The sequence below is a fragment of the Lissotriton vulgaris genome, chromosome 9 (assembly GCF_964263255.1).
Source record: "Lissotriton vulgaris chromosome 9, aLisVul1.2, whole genome shotgun sequence".
NCBI classification, from domain to species: Eukaryota; Metazoa; Chordata; class Amphibia; order Caudata; family Salamandridae; genus Lissotriton; species Lissotriton vulgaris.
Genome location: NC_141697.1, coordinates 271,569,281 through 271,588,034, shown reverse-complemented (window position 1 = coordinate 271,588,034; position 18,754 = coordinate 271,569,281). Strand labels below are relative to the sequence as shown.

Genomic DNA, 18,754 nt, shown 5'->3' with positions numbered 1-18,754 from the left:
GTACTATATAAAAGTGCAAAAAAATAATGTTTACCCAGGCATAAATTAAACTTCACTCTGTGCATTGAATTGAATTGAATTGAAATGAGATTTATAATGCGCAGAACAGTAACCCGCAGGTATCAAGGCGCCTAGCAAAAATGATCGGAGAATGATCAGGAAAAAGACAAGAGACCTTTAGCCAGACCTAAAAGCTATCTAAAACCTAGTCTATGACTTAAAAGTCAAAATGCATTTTAAATACCGACATTGCTTGTGGCAGAATATTCCATTAGACAAACAAGAACAGCATGTCTGGACGCATGCAAAGGCAGCCTAGTATAAGATTGATTGTACCCCAGCACAGGCCCGCCTAGATAATTCCCCAGTTTCCCAAAAACCGAACCTGCTAAGGCATTAAATTATGAATCAAAGAAAAAAAACTCTTTGCTTAATACAAGGCCATCATTTATTGAGCAATTACTGTGACTAAAATAGCCAGCTGATTCCTTCTGCCATTAATTCCAAGTCTGCCGCCCAGAGGTGTTTGGCTCTCTCTGGAATCCGGGCACCAGTTAGATCTGCGTTCGCTTTCCAAAACTGACATCTTAGGTGATTTTACATCAAACCCTTTTTCCCTGCCGTGTGGAGTCCCACAGGGCTCCTCAGTGAGTCCCACTCTTTTTAATATTTATGTTACCCCGCTGGCCACCTGGTTAATTCTTTCGGTTTGTCCATCCGCTCGTACGCGGATGATACTCAAATTGTGGTCTACCTTTCAAGGAAGGGTCCCAATTTAAATGAATTATTCCAGAACTGCACATAGGAGGTCAGTGTATGGATGGATGTAAACTGTCTGAGACTGAACTCCACTAAAAAGAGGTCATTTTATTTGGAAAAAAACACCTCCTTTTGGAATCTCTCATGGTGTCCGGAGGAATTAGGTTCTCTCTCGGTCCCAGTGACAAAAGTAAAAAATCTGGGGATCCTGATTGACGTTAAATTAACATATAAAGAACAAATCAATAAGGTTACCGCTACAGCATTTTTAATGCTCGGAGTATCAGAAAAATTACACCCTTCCTCCCCCAAACCTGCTGAATACAGTGGTCCTCCGCCTTGTAATGTCCAAATTAGATTATTGCAATGGACTATATGTCAGTTTACCCAAAGCTCCTTTGAAAAAGCTGCAGAATCTGAAAAATACAGCGGCAAGGTTGCTGCTGAAAATCCTGAGGTCTCTGTCAGCCTCTAACCTTCATTGGCTACCTGTGCACCAAAGGATTACGCTTAAAATGCTTTGTATTGCGTATAAGACGCTACTGGGAGAAGATCCTACTTTTTAAAAGAAAAATCCAGATGGTACGTCCCTAGCAGAACGCTTAGGTCCTGCTCAGCCGGAAATCTACTTGTGCCACCTTACAGGCAATCCTCATGGGGAGGCAGGAGCTTTATGCGCTGCATGAACAACAACTGGAATCGCATTCCCTTAGAGTTAAAATCTGCTCCTTCTCTTTGGTGCTTTCGTAAATGACTAAAAACGTGGCTCTTCTCTAAAGCTTAACTGATAAGCAGCGATACACCTTAGGGTAATTGCGCTATATAAACTCAAAATCAAATCAAAATCAATCAAATCCTCTTTGGTCTGCTGTCATCCTGTTTCCACCACCTGGCTGAATAGAATTAGCATGTTTTTGGTGAGTAGAAAAGAAATCAATGTAGCCCCTGTCCACTTGATACTCTTGCCCCACCCCCCGCACATGACAGATTTGCAAGGTTTGGCTTTTTCTGCCATAACGGGGTGCTACTGGGACACTGCCACCCTGATGCCGAATTCGGAGATAAAACTGGTATCACTTCAGTATTCTGACAGTTTATTGCCAGGTTGTTATTCCACGCAAGATTTTAGATCACTCAAAATACAGATTAAGAAAGATATCAGAGGTACAAGTTCGAAAGAAACCCAGAGGAGAGTGTCAGGATTCCAGAAATGAAAATAACTATGGTATTGTGACATTGCTCTCTGAAACTCAATAGCTCTCAGATTCTCTGTAGCTCACAGTTTTGCTGTGTATGGTTCCCCTGAATCTCTATAGCTTTTATGTTTGTTCTATAACATGATGTCTTACGCATCTCTCTATCGCTTATACTCGAGTCATATTCTGGTGTAGTTATTTCAGGCTTTATAGATCTCATGTGTGGCGTCTCCTATAGTGTGGTTACTTATCATCTTCCTAGCAGCCTTGTTTGCTGTATTGTATAGTGTGATTCTCTGAATCTCAACAGCTGGCCTGTTTTGTATAGTGTGGTGCTGCCCTCTGAACATCTAGCTGACAATTTTGCTGTGTATGGTGATGCTTTCCCCTAAATCTATGTAGTTATGTGCATGATGTATATTGCAGGACAGTTATATGAAACTGAGTTGGCGCCCTGCGATGACCGCAGGTAAGAGTGGGGGAGGACCGGCCCCAAAACTTGTGTCGCCCGGGGCGGACCGCCCCCCCCCAGCCAGCTTGCTACTCAACTGCTCAATATCTTCCCAGTAGACATGTTTGTTTCATGCTATGCTGCTGTTTTGAAGAGCCCCAATATTTCTTGGAAATAGCAGGGTTGTACTTTGAATATCTCCCCCCAATTTGGCATATATTTTGGTGCTTTTATCTCAACTTCTATAGATCTCAATTGCTGTGTTTATTGGGATGCTGTTATCTGGCATCTCCCTAGTACTCATGTGTGCTTTATATTATGGTGCTTTTATTAATCGAATCATCATTTGCTGCAGATGGTGGTGCTGTGCTTTGAATCCATCTCCCTTGTTTGCTATAGATCGCGTCACTGCTCCCTAGATCTCTGTTGTCCTTACATTTGAAGAATATTGTGGTGCTGTTATTGGAATTGTGAGATCCTCCATTTGTGCTGTACAATACAGCACATTTCCCATTATCTCTCCAGCACCCAAGTTTGCGGTATATTATGCCACAGTTATCTTAACCTCAATAGCTAAACAGTTCCTTGTGTACTGCAGCACTCCCCTCATCAGTCTCATCCACCTCAGTGCCTCTCTGGAAAGTTTCGAGGTGATCTGTCAAATGGAGGCAGAGAAAAAGGATGGGTCCCAAAATATGTTTTCCCCATTCATTTTTCCATAGGAACAATCAAACACAGCTACAGTGAAAATAGCTGTACGGAATTACATCAAATTTGGAAATAAGATCTAGGTCTAGAAAGCATGCTTTTGTGATTTGGTGTAAATCCATTCAGTAGTTTGTGAGAAATGTAGCTTAACAAATAATTGTATATTTAACCATGAATTGTGTTTGGCTGACTACAACCTGGAAGAAAAGTTGCGACTGCCATCTCAGGATTCAATCGATCAATCAATCAATGAAGAACATTTGTAGAGCGCGCTACTCAACCGTGAGGGTCTCAAGGTGCTGGGGGGGGGGCTGCTACTGCTCGAATAGCCAGGTCTTGAGTTGTTTCCTGAAGGAGAGATGGTGCTGGGTCAGACGTAGGTGGGTGGGGAGGAAGTTCCACGTCTTGGCAGCCATGTAGGAGAAGGATCTTCCTCCGGTGGTGGTTCTGCGGATTCGTGGAACAGTGGCGAGGGCGAGGCTGGCAGAGCGGAGCTGGCGGGTGAGTGTGTAGAACTTGAGGCGGTTGTTGAGGTATTCGAGGCCCATGTCGTGGAGAGCTTTGTGTGCGTGGGTCAGGAGCCTGAACTTGAGCCTCTTGTTGACGGGGAGCCAGTGTAGGTCTGTCAGGTGGGTGGAGATGTGGCTATGTCGGGGGATGTCCAGGATGAGTTGTGCCGATTCGTTCTGTATGCGCTGAAGTCTTTTCTGTAGTTTGGCTGTGGTACCAGCGTAGAGGGCGTTCCCGTAGTCTAGACGGCTGGTCACGAGAGCCTGGGTGACCGCCTTCCTGGTTCTGGTGGGGATCCAGCGGAAGATCTTATCGAGCATGCGAAGGGTGTTGAAGCAGAAAGATGTAACATCGTTGACTTGCTTGGTCATCGTGAGGGAGGAGTCAAGGATGAATCCCAGGTTGCGTGCGTGGTCTGTGGGCTTGGGGGCGGTGCCCAGAGCCGGGGGCCACCAGGAGTTGTCCCAGGCGGAGGGGGATGGTCCGAGGATGAGGAATTCCGTCTTGGCTGAGTTCAGTTTCAGACGGCTGAGCTTCATCTATTCCGCGACATCCTTCATTCCTTCCTGGAGGCTGGCTTTGGCGGTGGGGGGGTCGTTGGTGAGGGAGAGGATATGCTGGGTGTCGTCTGCGTAGGAGATGATGTTGAGGCCGTGTTTGCGTGCGATGGCCGCGAGGGTCAGGGACTCAGTCCTCAAGCCCTAAAAAATGAAATGAACTAAAACATAAAGGGGAAGGGTATGGCTATTCTGACCTCCTCGATCTTCTGTTGGGTCAAGGTCTTTGAAGGACCTCCAGCGTAAAAAAAATGAATCCTTTTTTGGGGTTCTGTGGATCATCTGATCTACAGCGAGACTCAACGCAACACTAATGGATAATTTCAGTGGGTCAATGGATCCACAAGAATTCTCTAGGGGTGCCGTGTTAAGCCTGGTTGGGGATCCACAGAACTGCAGCACACAAAAATATTTGATTTGGCGTCCAAACCTACATTGTGCGCTGCGAGGAGTGGATGTATGACGGTACAACGCGTACCGTTTCAACGCGTGCTTTTACAACGCGTCTTTAACAACGCAAGTCGTTACAACGACTTGCGTTGTTGGGCGTGGATACTAAATAGTATAATTTACACCAGTCCCCGTGGATATTAGGGAAGGTGTTAGAATTGTAAATATACTATTCTTTATCCTTTAGCGCCCTCCAGCGCAAGTCTTGGTTACGACTTTCTTTGTAAAGGACGCGTCGTAAAAGCATTGCGGGGTAACATCTGTGTTGAAAAGGATGTTCCCTACGAGGAGTTGGTCACCCGGGGGATTGGGCCCAATCCCCTGTTGCCCATGGTCAAACGCTGTGCGCAGCAGGGGGGTGGGTGCCCGCAGGGGTTTGGCTGCAGGCTCTGCAGCCAATATCGCACTGCGCACAGCAATGAATATCTTAAATTATTTTTTTAAAAAACATTAAAATGTGCTGAAAAAAATTAAAGGTTAATGTGATGTTATAGTTAAGAATTGCAATAATAGCTGTACATTTCTGCAAGACTGAACACTGAGATTGGCTGCCCACAACTTGAAGAGAAATGGTACAGCTATCAATTTAGGAGTAGGCGACTCGTCCTCATGTACAGACTTTTTTTTAAATAACATACGAATGGGCAGGGTATTGGTACCCTGATCCCTAGGTCCTTGAAAAGATCAAAATAGAAAAAATAAATTAGAAAAGTATTTTTCTTTTACACAATGTATTAACTACTACTAAACCATGCCAATCCTAGTGCGATGAAGAAAATACTTTAAGTTCTAGTGGCCCTAATAAACATCGTAATGAGCCAATCTCTTATACGTTGAAACATTATCATTTTAAAATTCAAATTTGTTTGCCAGCTATCCACTAAATATGCCATATTAAACCTGAATTCATTATCTAAACTTTCATACTCTAATATTGTCACTTACTTCAATGTAGAACCACTACTATCCAAAACCATGTTTTACACATGTTCACAAATTACTACTGAAATGAAGTAGAGCACGTATTTGTTTTCATTTCACTATTACATTCCTAAACATTCTGTACTTTAAAACTTTCTGTGTGGTTGAAAATAGTTGATATATACATACAGAATTCGTTTCCAAAGGATACGTTCATTGTAGCATGTCTCTATAGTAGTGTGTGATGATAGGAATACTGGTTTAAATCACAGCCTTGGGAGAAGAAAGGGGTCCCCCCTATTTTGCCCCCTATTATGGTGGTGTTCATTTGGTCTGTTTTTCTCCCATGTTTTCTGTGTTGTGGTGCTGTTATCAAACCCTCTGTGGCTTTCCATGCTTCTGTGTATTGGGGTATTACAGTACACACTAGACAGCCTTTAAATATCTTTGTATTTTTTTGCACAGGGCTTACCCATTTGGGCTTATTTCAGGCCACTTTGTTCTTTTTCTTGATGTACTGGTACCAAGTATTTTTGGAAATAATAATCCTCTAACTGTAACCATTTTATTTCTATCTCGATTCACTGCACGTCTCTGCTCTTTATGCTTTTCCTATGTTCTTCGGCATTAGATTTAGTGGCCTGCTGCAGAATTCCAGCCTTGCGTTGCCTCCTGCGGGTTCGGCATCTGTGACAGAAGGAAAGAAATCCCAGTAGGGTGTCTCTCTTTCCCACATGTACACCAGGTCACGTCGCCACTGTAATATCAACTGTCACATCGCATTCATTTGCTCGGTTTTGTGGCTCTCGTGGTCTCCTTGGTGGTTTCTTCTCGCCTGGTACATTCCCTGCTCGCATGCCAGCAGGGAATAAATCTGCTATTTATGGGCAGTGCCATGCGTTTATGGGCCTCCCTGTGATGTGTCCTGGCCAAGAGTGTCACACTCTTTGGTGAGGTATGTTTTCATACTTTGCTTCTGCAGACTGATTGGCATTCAGGAGACTGTAGTTTGATTAGTCTCTGCTGGTTACGGAAAGATAATTCAAACTGTGTTCCATAATTCAGACAACTCATTCAATCCGTAGTCAGTGATTCTAAGTTTAAATATGAAACATAACTTTTTTTTTTTAAACAAAGCCACATTCACATGTTTCTGCTCTCGGGCTTTGCAGGATATTTTGTAGAATTGGTCATTACATTGTGTATTTTTTCCATTAAATAGTTGCAATTACTTTGCAAGACTGGTTAAATTAGCAGTATTTTGTGAGATATGTAGAAAACTCAGTGTGTAATCAATCCATAGACGTTCTTAAAGGTAGATGTAAAGTCAATTGATTTTAGTGTATGTTGTTTCAAGTTGTGAATATGAGTTGCTGGATTTCACAACGGTTGGAATTCACAAGTGAAGAGCATTGCAACAACAACAATTAATATTCAATGCGATTACTGGAAAATGGAAAATAAATGGAATAGTTGGGCATGGAGGAAAGACTAAGGTGGAATCAAAGTGAGATGGGATGAAAATAAATGTATTTGAAAAACATTTATTGGATCGGTGCGCAAAACAAATCCCTGGCACCTTGATGGTGTTAGGAATGAGTTTCAATAAAAATAGATATTTTGTTTGGCTAATGACTTTGACTCAGTTTGACAAATCTTCATGAAACTTACCAAAAAAGGTTCCTTTACCTCAGCTCCTTCCTTAAAGGTTTTGAGGTGATCCTGCAAACAAGGACAGACAAAACGGTGGGCCCCAAAACGTGTTTTCCGCATGCACTTTCCCATAGGAACTTTACACAATGCTACAGCCAAATAGGCTGAGCATAGTTACATCAATTTTGGCAGTAAGCTAGATCTTTACCCAGAAAGCATGCATTGTGTGTCTTTGTGAAAATCTGTTCAGCCATTTGAGAGACATTAAGCTTCAAAATGTATTGCCATTTAGCAACACGGTACTACCGAGGTCCGAGGTCACTGCGGTCTCACTGTACACTTGAGGGAGTACCAAGCAAGTACAGGGGTACTACCAAGAGAATACCGATGGAAAACATAACATATGAAGCCTTCTGATTTTCTGGTCTCATGGGACTGACACCAGTATCGCAAGACCCAGCACTGTGATTGGCTGGCAATAACTTGAAGAGATATGTTGCGGCCGTCATTTCATGGCTCAGGGACTTGGTCTCTATGTCCTGAAAATTAAAACAAACCTACATACAACAGGGCAGGGTAGTGATACTCTAACTCATTGGCCCTTGTGGGATGGGGGGGGGAGTGCCTAGAGAGCACCCCCCATTCAAAATGCAAAACAAATATTTTTGTGTCATAGATTTGTTGTACTCTTGTGGTACTCAGGGAGACCCCCAGATAACTAAGTAGGAGAACTGCTGAAGTACTGCCTAACCCCCACCACACAGGCCATAGACCATGTGCTACTGAGGGTGGGGATAGTTAAGAATGGAATAAAATCTTACTTCACATAAAACAAAACTAGAAAGTCAATGACAAAAATAAAGAGTAAAGTTGAATTTATACTAAAGGTTAAAGTAATGCTATAGTTAGGTGAAAATATGTGTTAACAATATAATTTTAAACAATAAAACATTGAAATTCACCAGTTATAGTTAACTGAAGTAATTATAACTTGCACATTTGCCATACACTGCCTATACCCGCACATATCAGCATAATAACATAAAATGATAGATGGAGTGTTTAAACTTTTCAAACACTCATCCCATCACAGATCTGGGTTTAATCCATCATTTTGCTTGCCATGAAACCCCGGTTTGGACCCAGCCATATGGAAATTAGTCTTGTTCCTCCTCCCCATGGGAACAGTTGAGCCCGAACTGCCAAGCCAGGGCCAACCTAGTCTGGAAACAAGCATCCTGGAACCAGGTTCAGGATATCACCCATCATCAGCCAGGCCAGCTTGAATTCAGTGGTGCAGCAAGCGAGGGGCCCATGCCTGGGCATGCCCTAAGCCACTGAGGGTGCATATAGCAACATCTAAAAGTAAAATGATGGATGACGTATTAAAACTTTTCAAACACTCACCCCAGGCACAAATGTGGGTTGGATCCATTGTTATTTTGCTCGCCACGTCACCCCAGTTTGGACCCAGCCATATGCAAACCAGTTTTGGGCTGGACTGTTCCCATGAGGAGCAGGGTAAAGACTGATTTGCATATGGTTGGGTCCAAACTTGGGTGGCATAGTGATCAAAAGAATGATGGCTTAAACCAAGATCTCTTGACTGGGGGTAAGTGGTTGAAAAGTTTCAGCACTCCGTCCATCAACTTGTTTTCTATGGCCTTACATATTACATCACTCATGACATGTTCTATGATATCCTTGGCAACTCCACTGATGAAAACTGAAATGACATTGTTAATGACATCACTGTGCAATGGAAGCGCACAAGTTATAGTTACTTCAGTTAATGATAACTGGTGAATTTCTGTGGTTTTATTTAGTTTAAAAATTGTATTTTTTTAAAGACATTTTCACCTGATGTAAATGTCTTTTTAACCCTTTTTAGTAATATATATATATATATATATATATGTATATAGATATACATGCCTGCAAGGGTATTGTTGTGACTTATACTGGGCGCTCCCTTGTGTCTGGACAAAGATAAACTTCTCTGAAGAGCTGTAATGACAGCGAAACACGTGTCAGGGGTTGCTTTTATTCATTTCAGGTTGGCTTGGATGGTATTTTACCAATTCAAAGCTGTAATATTGTGCCTGGAGTGATAAATGGCTTTTGACATTTTACAGCTGGCATGGATAGCACTTTGCTAATCCTAGGCTTAAAGACTTTGCTGAACAAATAGCAAAAGACTTTGTCCATTTCTATCTCGGTGTGGATAACTCTGTGCTAATCCTATGCTTAAAAACTTTGAAGAAAAGCAGACATTTGAGGTGAGCAAATTTAGAGTGTCGCTGGTGTTGAGGGTGCTCTATACAGGAGCTGCCTTCCACCTAAACTTGGGAACTACCCAGAGTTCTCTCCTTCTTTTTTGCATAATTTATTCGTCACTCTATGCCTGCAAGGGTATTGTTTTGACTTATACTGGGTGCTCCCTTGTGTCTGGACAAAGCTAAACCTCTCTGAAGAGCTGTAATGACAGCGAAACACGTGTCAGGGTTTGCTTTTATTAATTTCAGGTTGGCTTGGATGGTATTTTACCAATTCAAAGCTGTAATATTGTGCCTGGAGTGATAACTGGCTTTTGTCATTTTATAGCTCGGCGTGGATAGCACTTTGCTAATCCTATGCCTAAAGACTTTGCTGTACAAATGGCAAAATACTTTGTCCATTTCTATCTCGGTGTGGATAGTGCTCTATACAGGAGCTGCCTTCCACCTAAACTTGGGAACTACCCAGATTTCTCTCCTTCTTTTTTGCATATAGATATACACATATACATATATACATATGTATATATATGTATATATATATATATATATATATATATATATATATATATATATATATATATATATATATATATATATATATATATATATATATATATATATATATACATACAGACACACACATACATCTCAATAGGTCCTACGTTTATATTTGCAGTAAAATTTCATAATGATGCTCCATGAATTTTTGAAGCCCTAATATTTGGTATATATTTTGGTGTTGTCCTCTGAATCTCTGTAACTCCTTCTTGTGGTATATTCGGATACTGTTATTTGGACAGCTATAGCTCCTATGTTTGTTAAATCATGTAGTGCTGCTTCTCTGTATATCCATGACGCCCATGCCTTTCTATATTGTGGTGCTGCTTCCAGAGTCCGGCTAGCTCCAAATGTACTCCATGCTGTGGTTCTATTTTCTGGATCTCAATAATTAGCTCCTTGTTTACCACGCAATGATGTGATGTTTTTCCATCAATCTCGGAATCCTCCGTGTTTGTTTTGTGTAATGGTGCTGCTCTCTGGGACCTATTTTTGTTGTGATACTTTTTGAAAGTCTATAGCTTTAGTGTTTACCATATTGCTGCATTGTATAGGGCTACTTTATATGTCCATAGCTCCTGTGTTTATTTTACTTTATACTGCTCCTTATTATTCTTAATTCCACACCCATTCACCTTGAAGATACGTATACTGCCTGCTACACATGTAGGATTAAGTACAGTAAACCTATACTTACCTATGTATACTTATGTATTCAATATTTTGGCTACAATGTTTTTGCATAGCATAATTACACCCACAATATACAGATAAAAATACCCTGAAAAACATAACAATGCAAAAACCACAAGTCAAGTCAAGTCAAGAGATTTATATAGCGCGCTACATACCCAGAGGGTCTCAAGGCGCTTGAAGAAGGGTGGGGAATTACTTGTCGAATATCCACGTTTTAAGTTGCTTTCTGAATGCTAGGTGGTTCTGAGTAAGGCGAAGGTGAGTGGGAAGTGAGTTCCAGGTTTTAGCTGCCAGGTAGGAGAAGGATCTACCTCCCATGGTGGTTTTGTTGATGCGAGGTACAGTGGCAAGGGCTTGGTTGGAGGATCGTAGCTGGCGGGAGGGGGTGTAGAAGGACAGTCGTGTGTTGAGGCATTCAGGTCCAATTTCGTAAAGTGCTTTGTGTGCGAGGGTTAGGAGGCGGAAAGCAATCCTCTTATTGACGGGGAGCCAGTGGAGGTTTTTCAGGTGACCAGAGATGTGTTCTTTACGCGGGATGTCTAATATGAGCCTGGCTGAAGCGTTCTGGATGCGTTGGAGTTTTTTCTGGAGTTTTGCGGTGGTACCGGCGTATAGGGTGTTTCCGTAGTCCAGGCGGCTCGTGACCAGTGCTTGGGTGACCGTTTTTCTAGTTTCGGTGGGGATCCAGCGAAATGTTTTTTTGAGCATGCGAAGAATGTTGAAGCAAGATGAAGAAACGGCGTTGACTTGTGTGTTCATCGAGAGTGAGGAATCCAGGATGACGCCCAGGTTCCGTGCGTGGTCCGTCGGGATGGGTGCTTTTCCAAGGGCCTGTGGCCACCAAGAGTCATCCCAGGCGGAGGGGGAGGTGCCTAGGATGAGGACTTCTGTTTTGTCTGAGTTCAGTTTCAGACGGCTGTGCTTCATCCATTCGGCTACTTCTTTCATTCCTTCATGCAGGTTGGTTTTGGCAGTGTTAGGGTCTCTGGTGATTGATAGGATCAGTTGAGTGTCATCGGCGTAGGAGATGATGTTGAGGTTGTGTTGGCGTGCGATGACCGCGAGGGGGCTCATGTATACGTTGAAGAGGGTGGGGCTGAGTGAAGATCCTTGTGGTACGCCGCAGATGACTTCAGTGGCCTCTGACTTGAATGTTGGAAGGCGGACTCTCTGGGTTCTTCCGGTGAGGAACGAGGTGATCCATTCCAGTGCTTTTCCTTGGATTCCGACGTTTCTGAGGCGCTGTAAAAGGGTGCTATGACAGACTGTGTTGAAGGCTGCGGAGAGGTCGAGGAGGATGAGGGCGACTGTGTCTCCATTGTCCAGTAGAGTTCGAATGTCGTCTGTTGCTGCGATGAGGGCGGTTTCAGTGCTGTGTTTGGCTCGGAAGCCGGACTGTGAGGAGTCGAGGGATTTGTTGGTTTCGAGGAAGGCGGCGAGCTGGTTGTTGACCGCTTTCTCGATGACTTTGGCCGGGAATGGAAGGAGCGAGATAGGGCGGTAATTTTTGAGTTCGGTGGGGTCAGCTGTGGGTTTCTTCAGGAGGGCGCTGAGTTCGGCATGTTTCCAACTTTCCGGGAAGGTTGCGGAGTTGAGGGAGCAGTTGATGACGTCTCGGAGGTGCCGTGCTATAATGGAGTCTGCTTTGTTAAAGATGTGGTGAGGGCATGGGTCTGTGGGGGATCCTGAGTGGATAGAGTTCATCAGACGGATGGTGTCCTCAGTGGAGATTGGGTTCCAGTCATTGAGGATGTTCAAGGGGGGTGGGGGTCCTGCAGAGGGTTGGGTGGGTTGGTCTTCGGGTCGGTTGTCGAAGCTGTTGTGGATGTCTGCAATTTTGTTGTGGAAGAATGAGGCTAGGGAGTCGCAGAGGGCTTGAGAGGGGGTGATGTCGTTGGAGTTGGCTGAGGGGTTGGTAAATTCCTTGACGATGTTGAATAATTCCTTGCTGTTGTGGGCGTTGCTATCTAGTCGGTCCTTGAAAGCGGCTTTCTTGGCATTCCGGATCAGTTGGTGGTGTATGCGGGTGGCGTTTTTGAAGGCGTCCTTGGTGCTGGTGTTTGGGTCTTTTTTCCAGGCCTTCTCAAGGGAGCGACAGAGTTTCTTGGATTTCTTAAGATCATCGTTGAACCAGGAGGCCTTCTTGCTGCCTAGTTTGATATGTCGTTTTTTAACTGGTGCTAGGATGTTGGCGCTGTTGGATAACCATTGGGTGAGGTTAGTGGCTGCTTGGTCGGGGTTTGAGGAGTGGGCGGGGGGGTTTTGAAGAAGCGATGAGGAGATCTGGTCGATGGTGATTTTGTTCTAGTTTCTTCGCAGAGTGGGTTGGGGGTGGTTGTTGGATGTGGACTTGTTGTAGGTAAAGTGAACGCAGCTGTGGTCAGTCCAAAGGAGAGCTGTGGTGTGGCTGAAGGAGACATGTTTGCTGGAGGTGAAGATAGGGTCGAGTGTGTGACCTGCGATGTGGGTGGGGGTAGTGACAAGTTGTTTAAGTCTGAGGTTGGCGAGGTTGTCCAAAAGGGTGGTGGTGTTGCGGTCGTTGTTCTTTTCAAGGTGAAAGTTGAGGTCTCCCAAAAGGATGTAATCCTCGGAGGGGAGCGCGTGTGGAGTTATGAAGTCCGTGATGTCTTCACTAAATTGTGCGCGGGGTCCTGGTGGCCTGTAGAGGAGGGTGCCTCTGAGTGTGGTCTTGGGGTCGATGTGGATCTGGAAGTGAAGGTGTTCAGTGTTGGCGAGATTGACGTCTGAGCTGGTTGAGATGCGGATGGATTTCTTATGGACGATAGCGATGCCTCCTCCTGTTTGGCCGGTACGGTCCTTGCGAATGATCTTATAGCCTTCCGGGATGGCAATGGTGATGTCTGGGGCTGATGTTATTGTATGTTATATTTTATAGTGCTGCTCTGTGAATCCTGATAGCTCCCATGCTTACCTGTAGTTCTGTTCTCTGTATAGTGAGGGCTCCCATACTGGATATATATTGTGGCGTTGTATCTTGATAATTCCCATGTTTTTTATATTGTAATGCTGTTCTCTGTATCTCCATAAATTCTGTGTTTGTTGCGTATTGTAGAGCTGTTCTCCGTTTCTAGATAGCTCCCTTCTTTTTTGTACATTGTAGTGCTATTCTCTGTTACTCAATGTTTGTCATGCTTATTGTATATTGTGGTGCTGTTCTCTGTCTCAATATATTGCAAAGTTGTTCCCTGTATCTCAGTAGCTCCCATGTTTGTTATATATATATTGTAGTGCAGATCTCTGTATCACAATAGCTACCTTCTTCATTGAGCATTGTAACTCTGTTCTCTGTATCTCGATATCTCTCACACTCGTTGTATAGTGTAAAGTTGCTGCCTATATCTCAATAGCTTCCATGCTTGTTGCAAGGTGTGGTGCTATTTTCTGTATCTCAATATCTCCCACATTTGTTGTATATTGTAAAGTCGTTCCCTGTAGGTCAGTAGCTCTCAGGTGTGTTGATGTGGAGCTATTATCTGTATCTCAGTATCTTCCAAACTTGTTATAAATTGTGGTGCTATTCTCTGTATCTCGATTTCTCCCAGGCTTGTTGCATATTGTAAAGTCGTTCCCTGTATCTCAATAGCTCCCATGCTTGTTGTAAGTTGTGGAGCTATTCTCTGTATCTCTATAGCTCCTATGCTTATAGTATATTTGTTCCCTGTTTCTAGATAGCTCCCATGTATGCTTGTAGTATATTGTAAAGTTGTTCTCTGTATCTTGACAGCTCCCCTGCTTGTTGTATATTGTAAAGTTGTTCTCTGTATCTCTATGGCTCCCATGCTTGTAGTATATTGTAACGTTGTTTTCTGTATCGTAACAGCTCCCACACATGTAAAGTTGTTCTCTATATCTAGATAGCACCGACACTTGTAGTATATGGTAAAGTTGTTCTCTGTATCTAGAAAGCTCCCACACTTGTAGCATAATGTAAAGTTGTTCTCTGTATCTTGATAGCTCCCCTGCTTGTTGTATATTTTAAAGTTGGTCTCTGTATCTTGACAGCTCCCACGCTTGTAGTATATTTTAAAGTTGTTCTCTGTATCTCTATGGCTACCACACTTGTAGTATATTGTAAAGTTGTTCTCTGTATCTCAATGCTCCCACACTTGTAGTATACTGTAAAGTTGTTCTCTTTAGCCCAATAGCTCCCACGCTTGTAGTATATCGTAAAGTTGTTTTCTGTATCTCTATGGCTCCCATGCTTGTAGTATATTGTAACGTTGTTCTCTGTATCTTAACAGCTCCCACACATGTAAAGTTGTTCTCTTTATCTAGATAGCTCCCACACTTGTAGTATATTGTAAAGTTGTTCTCTGTATCTAGGTAACTCCCACACTTGTAGTATATTGTAAAGTTTCTCTCTGTATCTCGATAGCGCCCACGCTTGTAGTATATTGGAAAGTTGTTCTCTGTATCTTGACAGCTCCCACGCTTGCAGTATATTGTAAAGTTGTTCTCTGCATCTCTATGGCTCCCATGCTTGTAGTATATTGTAACGTTGTTCTGTGTATCTTAACAGCTCCCACACATTTAAAGTTGTTCTCTGTATTTAGATAGCTCCAACACTTGTAGTATATTGTAAAGTTGTTTTCTTTATCTAGATAGCTCCCACACTTGTAGTATATTGTAAAGTTGTTCTCTGTATCTCGATAGCTTCCATGCTTGTAGTATATTGTAAAGTTGTTATCTGTATCTTGATAGCTCCCATGCTTGTAGTATATTATAAAGTTGTTCTCTGTATTTTGACAGCTCCCATGCTTGTAGTATATTGTAAAGTTGTTCTCTGTATCTTGACAGCTCCCACGCTTGTAGTATATTGTAAAGTTGTTCTCTGTATCTAGATAACTCCCACACTAGTAGTATATTGTAAAGTTTCTCTCTGTATCTAGATAGCTCCCACGCTTGTAGTATATTGTAAAGTTGTTCTCTGTATCTTGACAGCTCCCACGCTTGTAGTATATTGTAAAGTTGTTCTCTGCATCTCTATGGCTCCCATGCTTGTAGTATATTGTAACGTTGTTCTCTGTATCATAACAGCTCCCACACATTTAAAGTTGTTCTCTGTATTTAGATAGCTCCGACACTTGTAGTATATTGTAAAGTTGTTTTCTTTATCTAGATAGCTCCCACACTTGTAGTATATTGTAAAGTTGTTCTCTGTATCTCGATAGCTTCCATGCTTGTAGTATATTGTAAAGTTGTTATCTGTATCTTGATAGCTCCCATGCTTGTAGTATATTGTAAAGTTGTTCTCTGTATTTTGACAGCTCCCATGCTTGTAGTATATTGTAAAGTTGTTCTCTGTATCTTGACAGCTCCCACGCTTGCAGTATATTGTAAAGCTGCTCTCTGTATCTAGATAGCTCCCACGCTTGTAGAATATTGTAAAATTGTTCTCTGGATCTAGACAGCTCCCACACTTGTAGTATATTGTAAAGTTGCTCTCTGTATCTAGATAGCTCCCACGCCTGTAGAATATTGAAAAGTTGTTCTCTGTATCTTGACAGATCCCACGCTTGTAGTATATTGTGAAGTTGTCCTCTGTATCTTGACAGCTCCCACGCTTGTAGTATATTGTAAAGTTGTCCTCTGTATCTTGACAGCTCCCACGCTTGTAGAATATTGTAAAGTTGTCCTCTGTATCTTGACAGCTCCCACGCTTGTAGTACATTGTAAAGTTGTCCTCTGTATCTTGACAGCTCCCACGCTTGTAGTATATTGTAAAGTTGTCCTCTGTATCTTGACAGCTCCCACTCTTGTAGTATATTGTAAAGTTGTTCTCTGTATCTTGACAGCTCCCACGCTTGTAGTATTTTGTAATGTTGTTCTTTGTATCTCGACAGCTCCCACTCTTGTAGTATATTAAAAACTTGTTCTCCGTATCTCCGTAGCTCCCACAATTGTATTATATTGTAATGTTGTTCTCTGTATCTCGATAGCTCCCACTCTTGTAGTATATTAAAAACGTGTTCTCCGTATCTCGGTAGCTCCCACGATTGTATTATATTGTAATGTTGTTCTCTGTATCTCGATAGCTCCCACTATTGTAGTATATTGTAACGTTCTTCTTTTTATCTCAAATGCTTGTTGTATATTGTGGTGTCATTCTGATCCTTTCTACCTTTCTTGTTCCTGCAGGGGCTCTCCTTAGCTCGGAGATGTTTGTCATCCTCATGCTCTGTATCTTGACAGCTCCCACGCTTGTAGTATATTGTAAAGTTGTTCTCTGCATCTCTATGGCTCCCATGCTTGTAGTATATTGTAACATTGTTCTCTGTATCTTAACAGCTCCCACACATTTAAAGTTGTTCTCTGTATTTAGATAGCTCCGACACTTGTAGTATATTGTAAAGTTGTTTTCTTTATCTAGATAGCTCCCACACTTGTAGTATATAGTAAAGTTGTTCTCTGTATCTCGATAGCTTCCATGCTTGTAGTATATTGTAAAGTTGTTATCTGTATCTTGATAGCTCCCATGCTTGTAGTATATTGTGAAGTTGTTCTCTGTATTTTGACAGCTCCCATGCTTGTAGTATATTGTAAAGTTGTTCTCTGTATCTTGACAGCTCCCACGCTTGTAGTATATTGTAAAGTTGTTCTCTGGATCTAGACAGCTCCCACACTTGTAGTATATTGTAAAGCTGCTCTCTGTATCTAGATAGCTCCGACGCTTGTAGAATATTGTAAAGTTGTTCTCTGGATCTAGACAGCTCCCACACTTGTAGTATATTGTAAAGTTGCTCTCTGTATCTAGATAGCTCCCACGCTTGTAGAATATTGAAAAGTTGTTCTCTGTATCTTGACAGATCCCGCGCTTGTAGTATATTGTGAAGTTGTCCTCTGTATCTTGACAGCTCCCACGCTTGTAGTATATTGTAAAGTTGTCCTCTGTATCTTGACAGCTCCCACGCTTGTAGTATATTGTAAAGTTGTCCTCTGTATCTTGACAGCTCCCACGCTTGTAGTATATTGTAAAGTTGTCCTCTGTATCTTGACAGCTCCCACGCTTGTAGTATATTGTAAAGTTGTCCTCTGTATCTTGACAGCTCCCACTCTTGTAGTATATTGTAAAGTTGTTCTCTGTATCTTGACCGCTCCCACGCTTGTAGTATATTGTAAAGTTGTTCTCTGTATCTTGAGAGCTCCCACGCTTGTAGTATTTTGTAATGTTGTTCTCTGTATCTCGACAGCTCCCACTCTTGTAGTATATTAAAAACTTGTTCTCCGTATCTCGGTAGCTCCCACGATTGTATTATATTGTAATGTTGTTCTCTGTATCTCGATAGCTCCCACTATTGTAGTATATTGTAACGTTCTTCTTTTTATCTCAAACGCTTCTTGTATATTGTGGTGTCATTCTGATCCTCTCTACCTTTCTTGTTCCTGCAGGGGCTCTCCTTAGCTCGGAGATGTTTGTCATCCTCATGCTCTACCTGTGGTTCGGGGTGGGCCTGGCATGCACTGGGTTCTGCTGCCACCAGATGCTGCTGATTCTACGAGGGCAAACCCGCTACCAGGTGCGAAAGAGGATGATGGTGCGATCCCGACCCTGGAGGACCAACCTGCTGCAGGTGTTTGGGAAGAGGTGGCTGCTGGGACTTCTTCTGCCTGTGCTGAACATGCAGAGCGATCTTCACCAATTCAAAGCGGACTGAAGCAGAGGACAGCAACTCTGCAGCACATCCTAACTGGGGGACAACAGACCTGAGCACATTAATCCGAACTCTGAAGAGTGAAAGGAAAGGGTCAAAGCCACAGGTGACCTGAGCCAATTAATCCTAACTCTGGAGAGTGAAAGGATCAAACCCACAACTGACCTCAGCCAATTAATCCTAACTCTGGAGGGGGAAAGGATCAACCCCGCAACTGACCTGAGCCAATTAATCCTAACTCTGGAGGGGGAAAGGATCAAACATGCAACTGACCTCAGCCAATGAATCCTAACTCTGGAGAGTGAAAGGATCAAACCCACAACTGACCTGAGCCAATTAAACC

The 18,754-nt window shown here is 42.7% G+C and overlaps 1 protein-coding gene across 1 annotated transcript in view; it reads left to right on the top strand.

The window, feature by feature from the left end:
• Window positions 1-18,550, top strand: part of ZDHHC22 (zDHHC palmitoyltransferase 22) — a 40,368-nt gene extending 21,818 nt beyond the window's left edge. The window contains exon 3 of the mRNA XM_086936620.1: window positions 18,149-18,550. Within this exon, the coding sequence (XP_086792746.1) occupies window positions 18,149-18,414 (266 nt within the window). The 3' untranslated portion in view covers window positions 18,415-18,550. The remainder of the gene's footprint in view (window positions 1-18,148) is intronic.
• The last annotated feature ends 204 nt before the right edge of the window (window positions 18,551-18,754 follow it).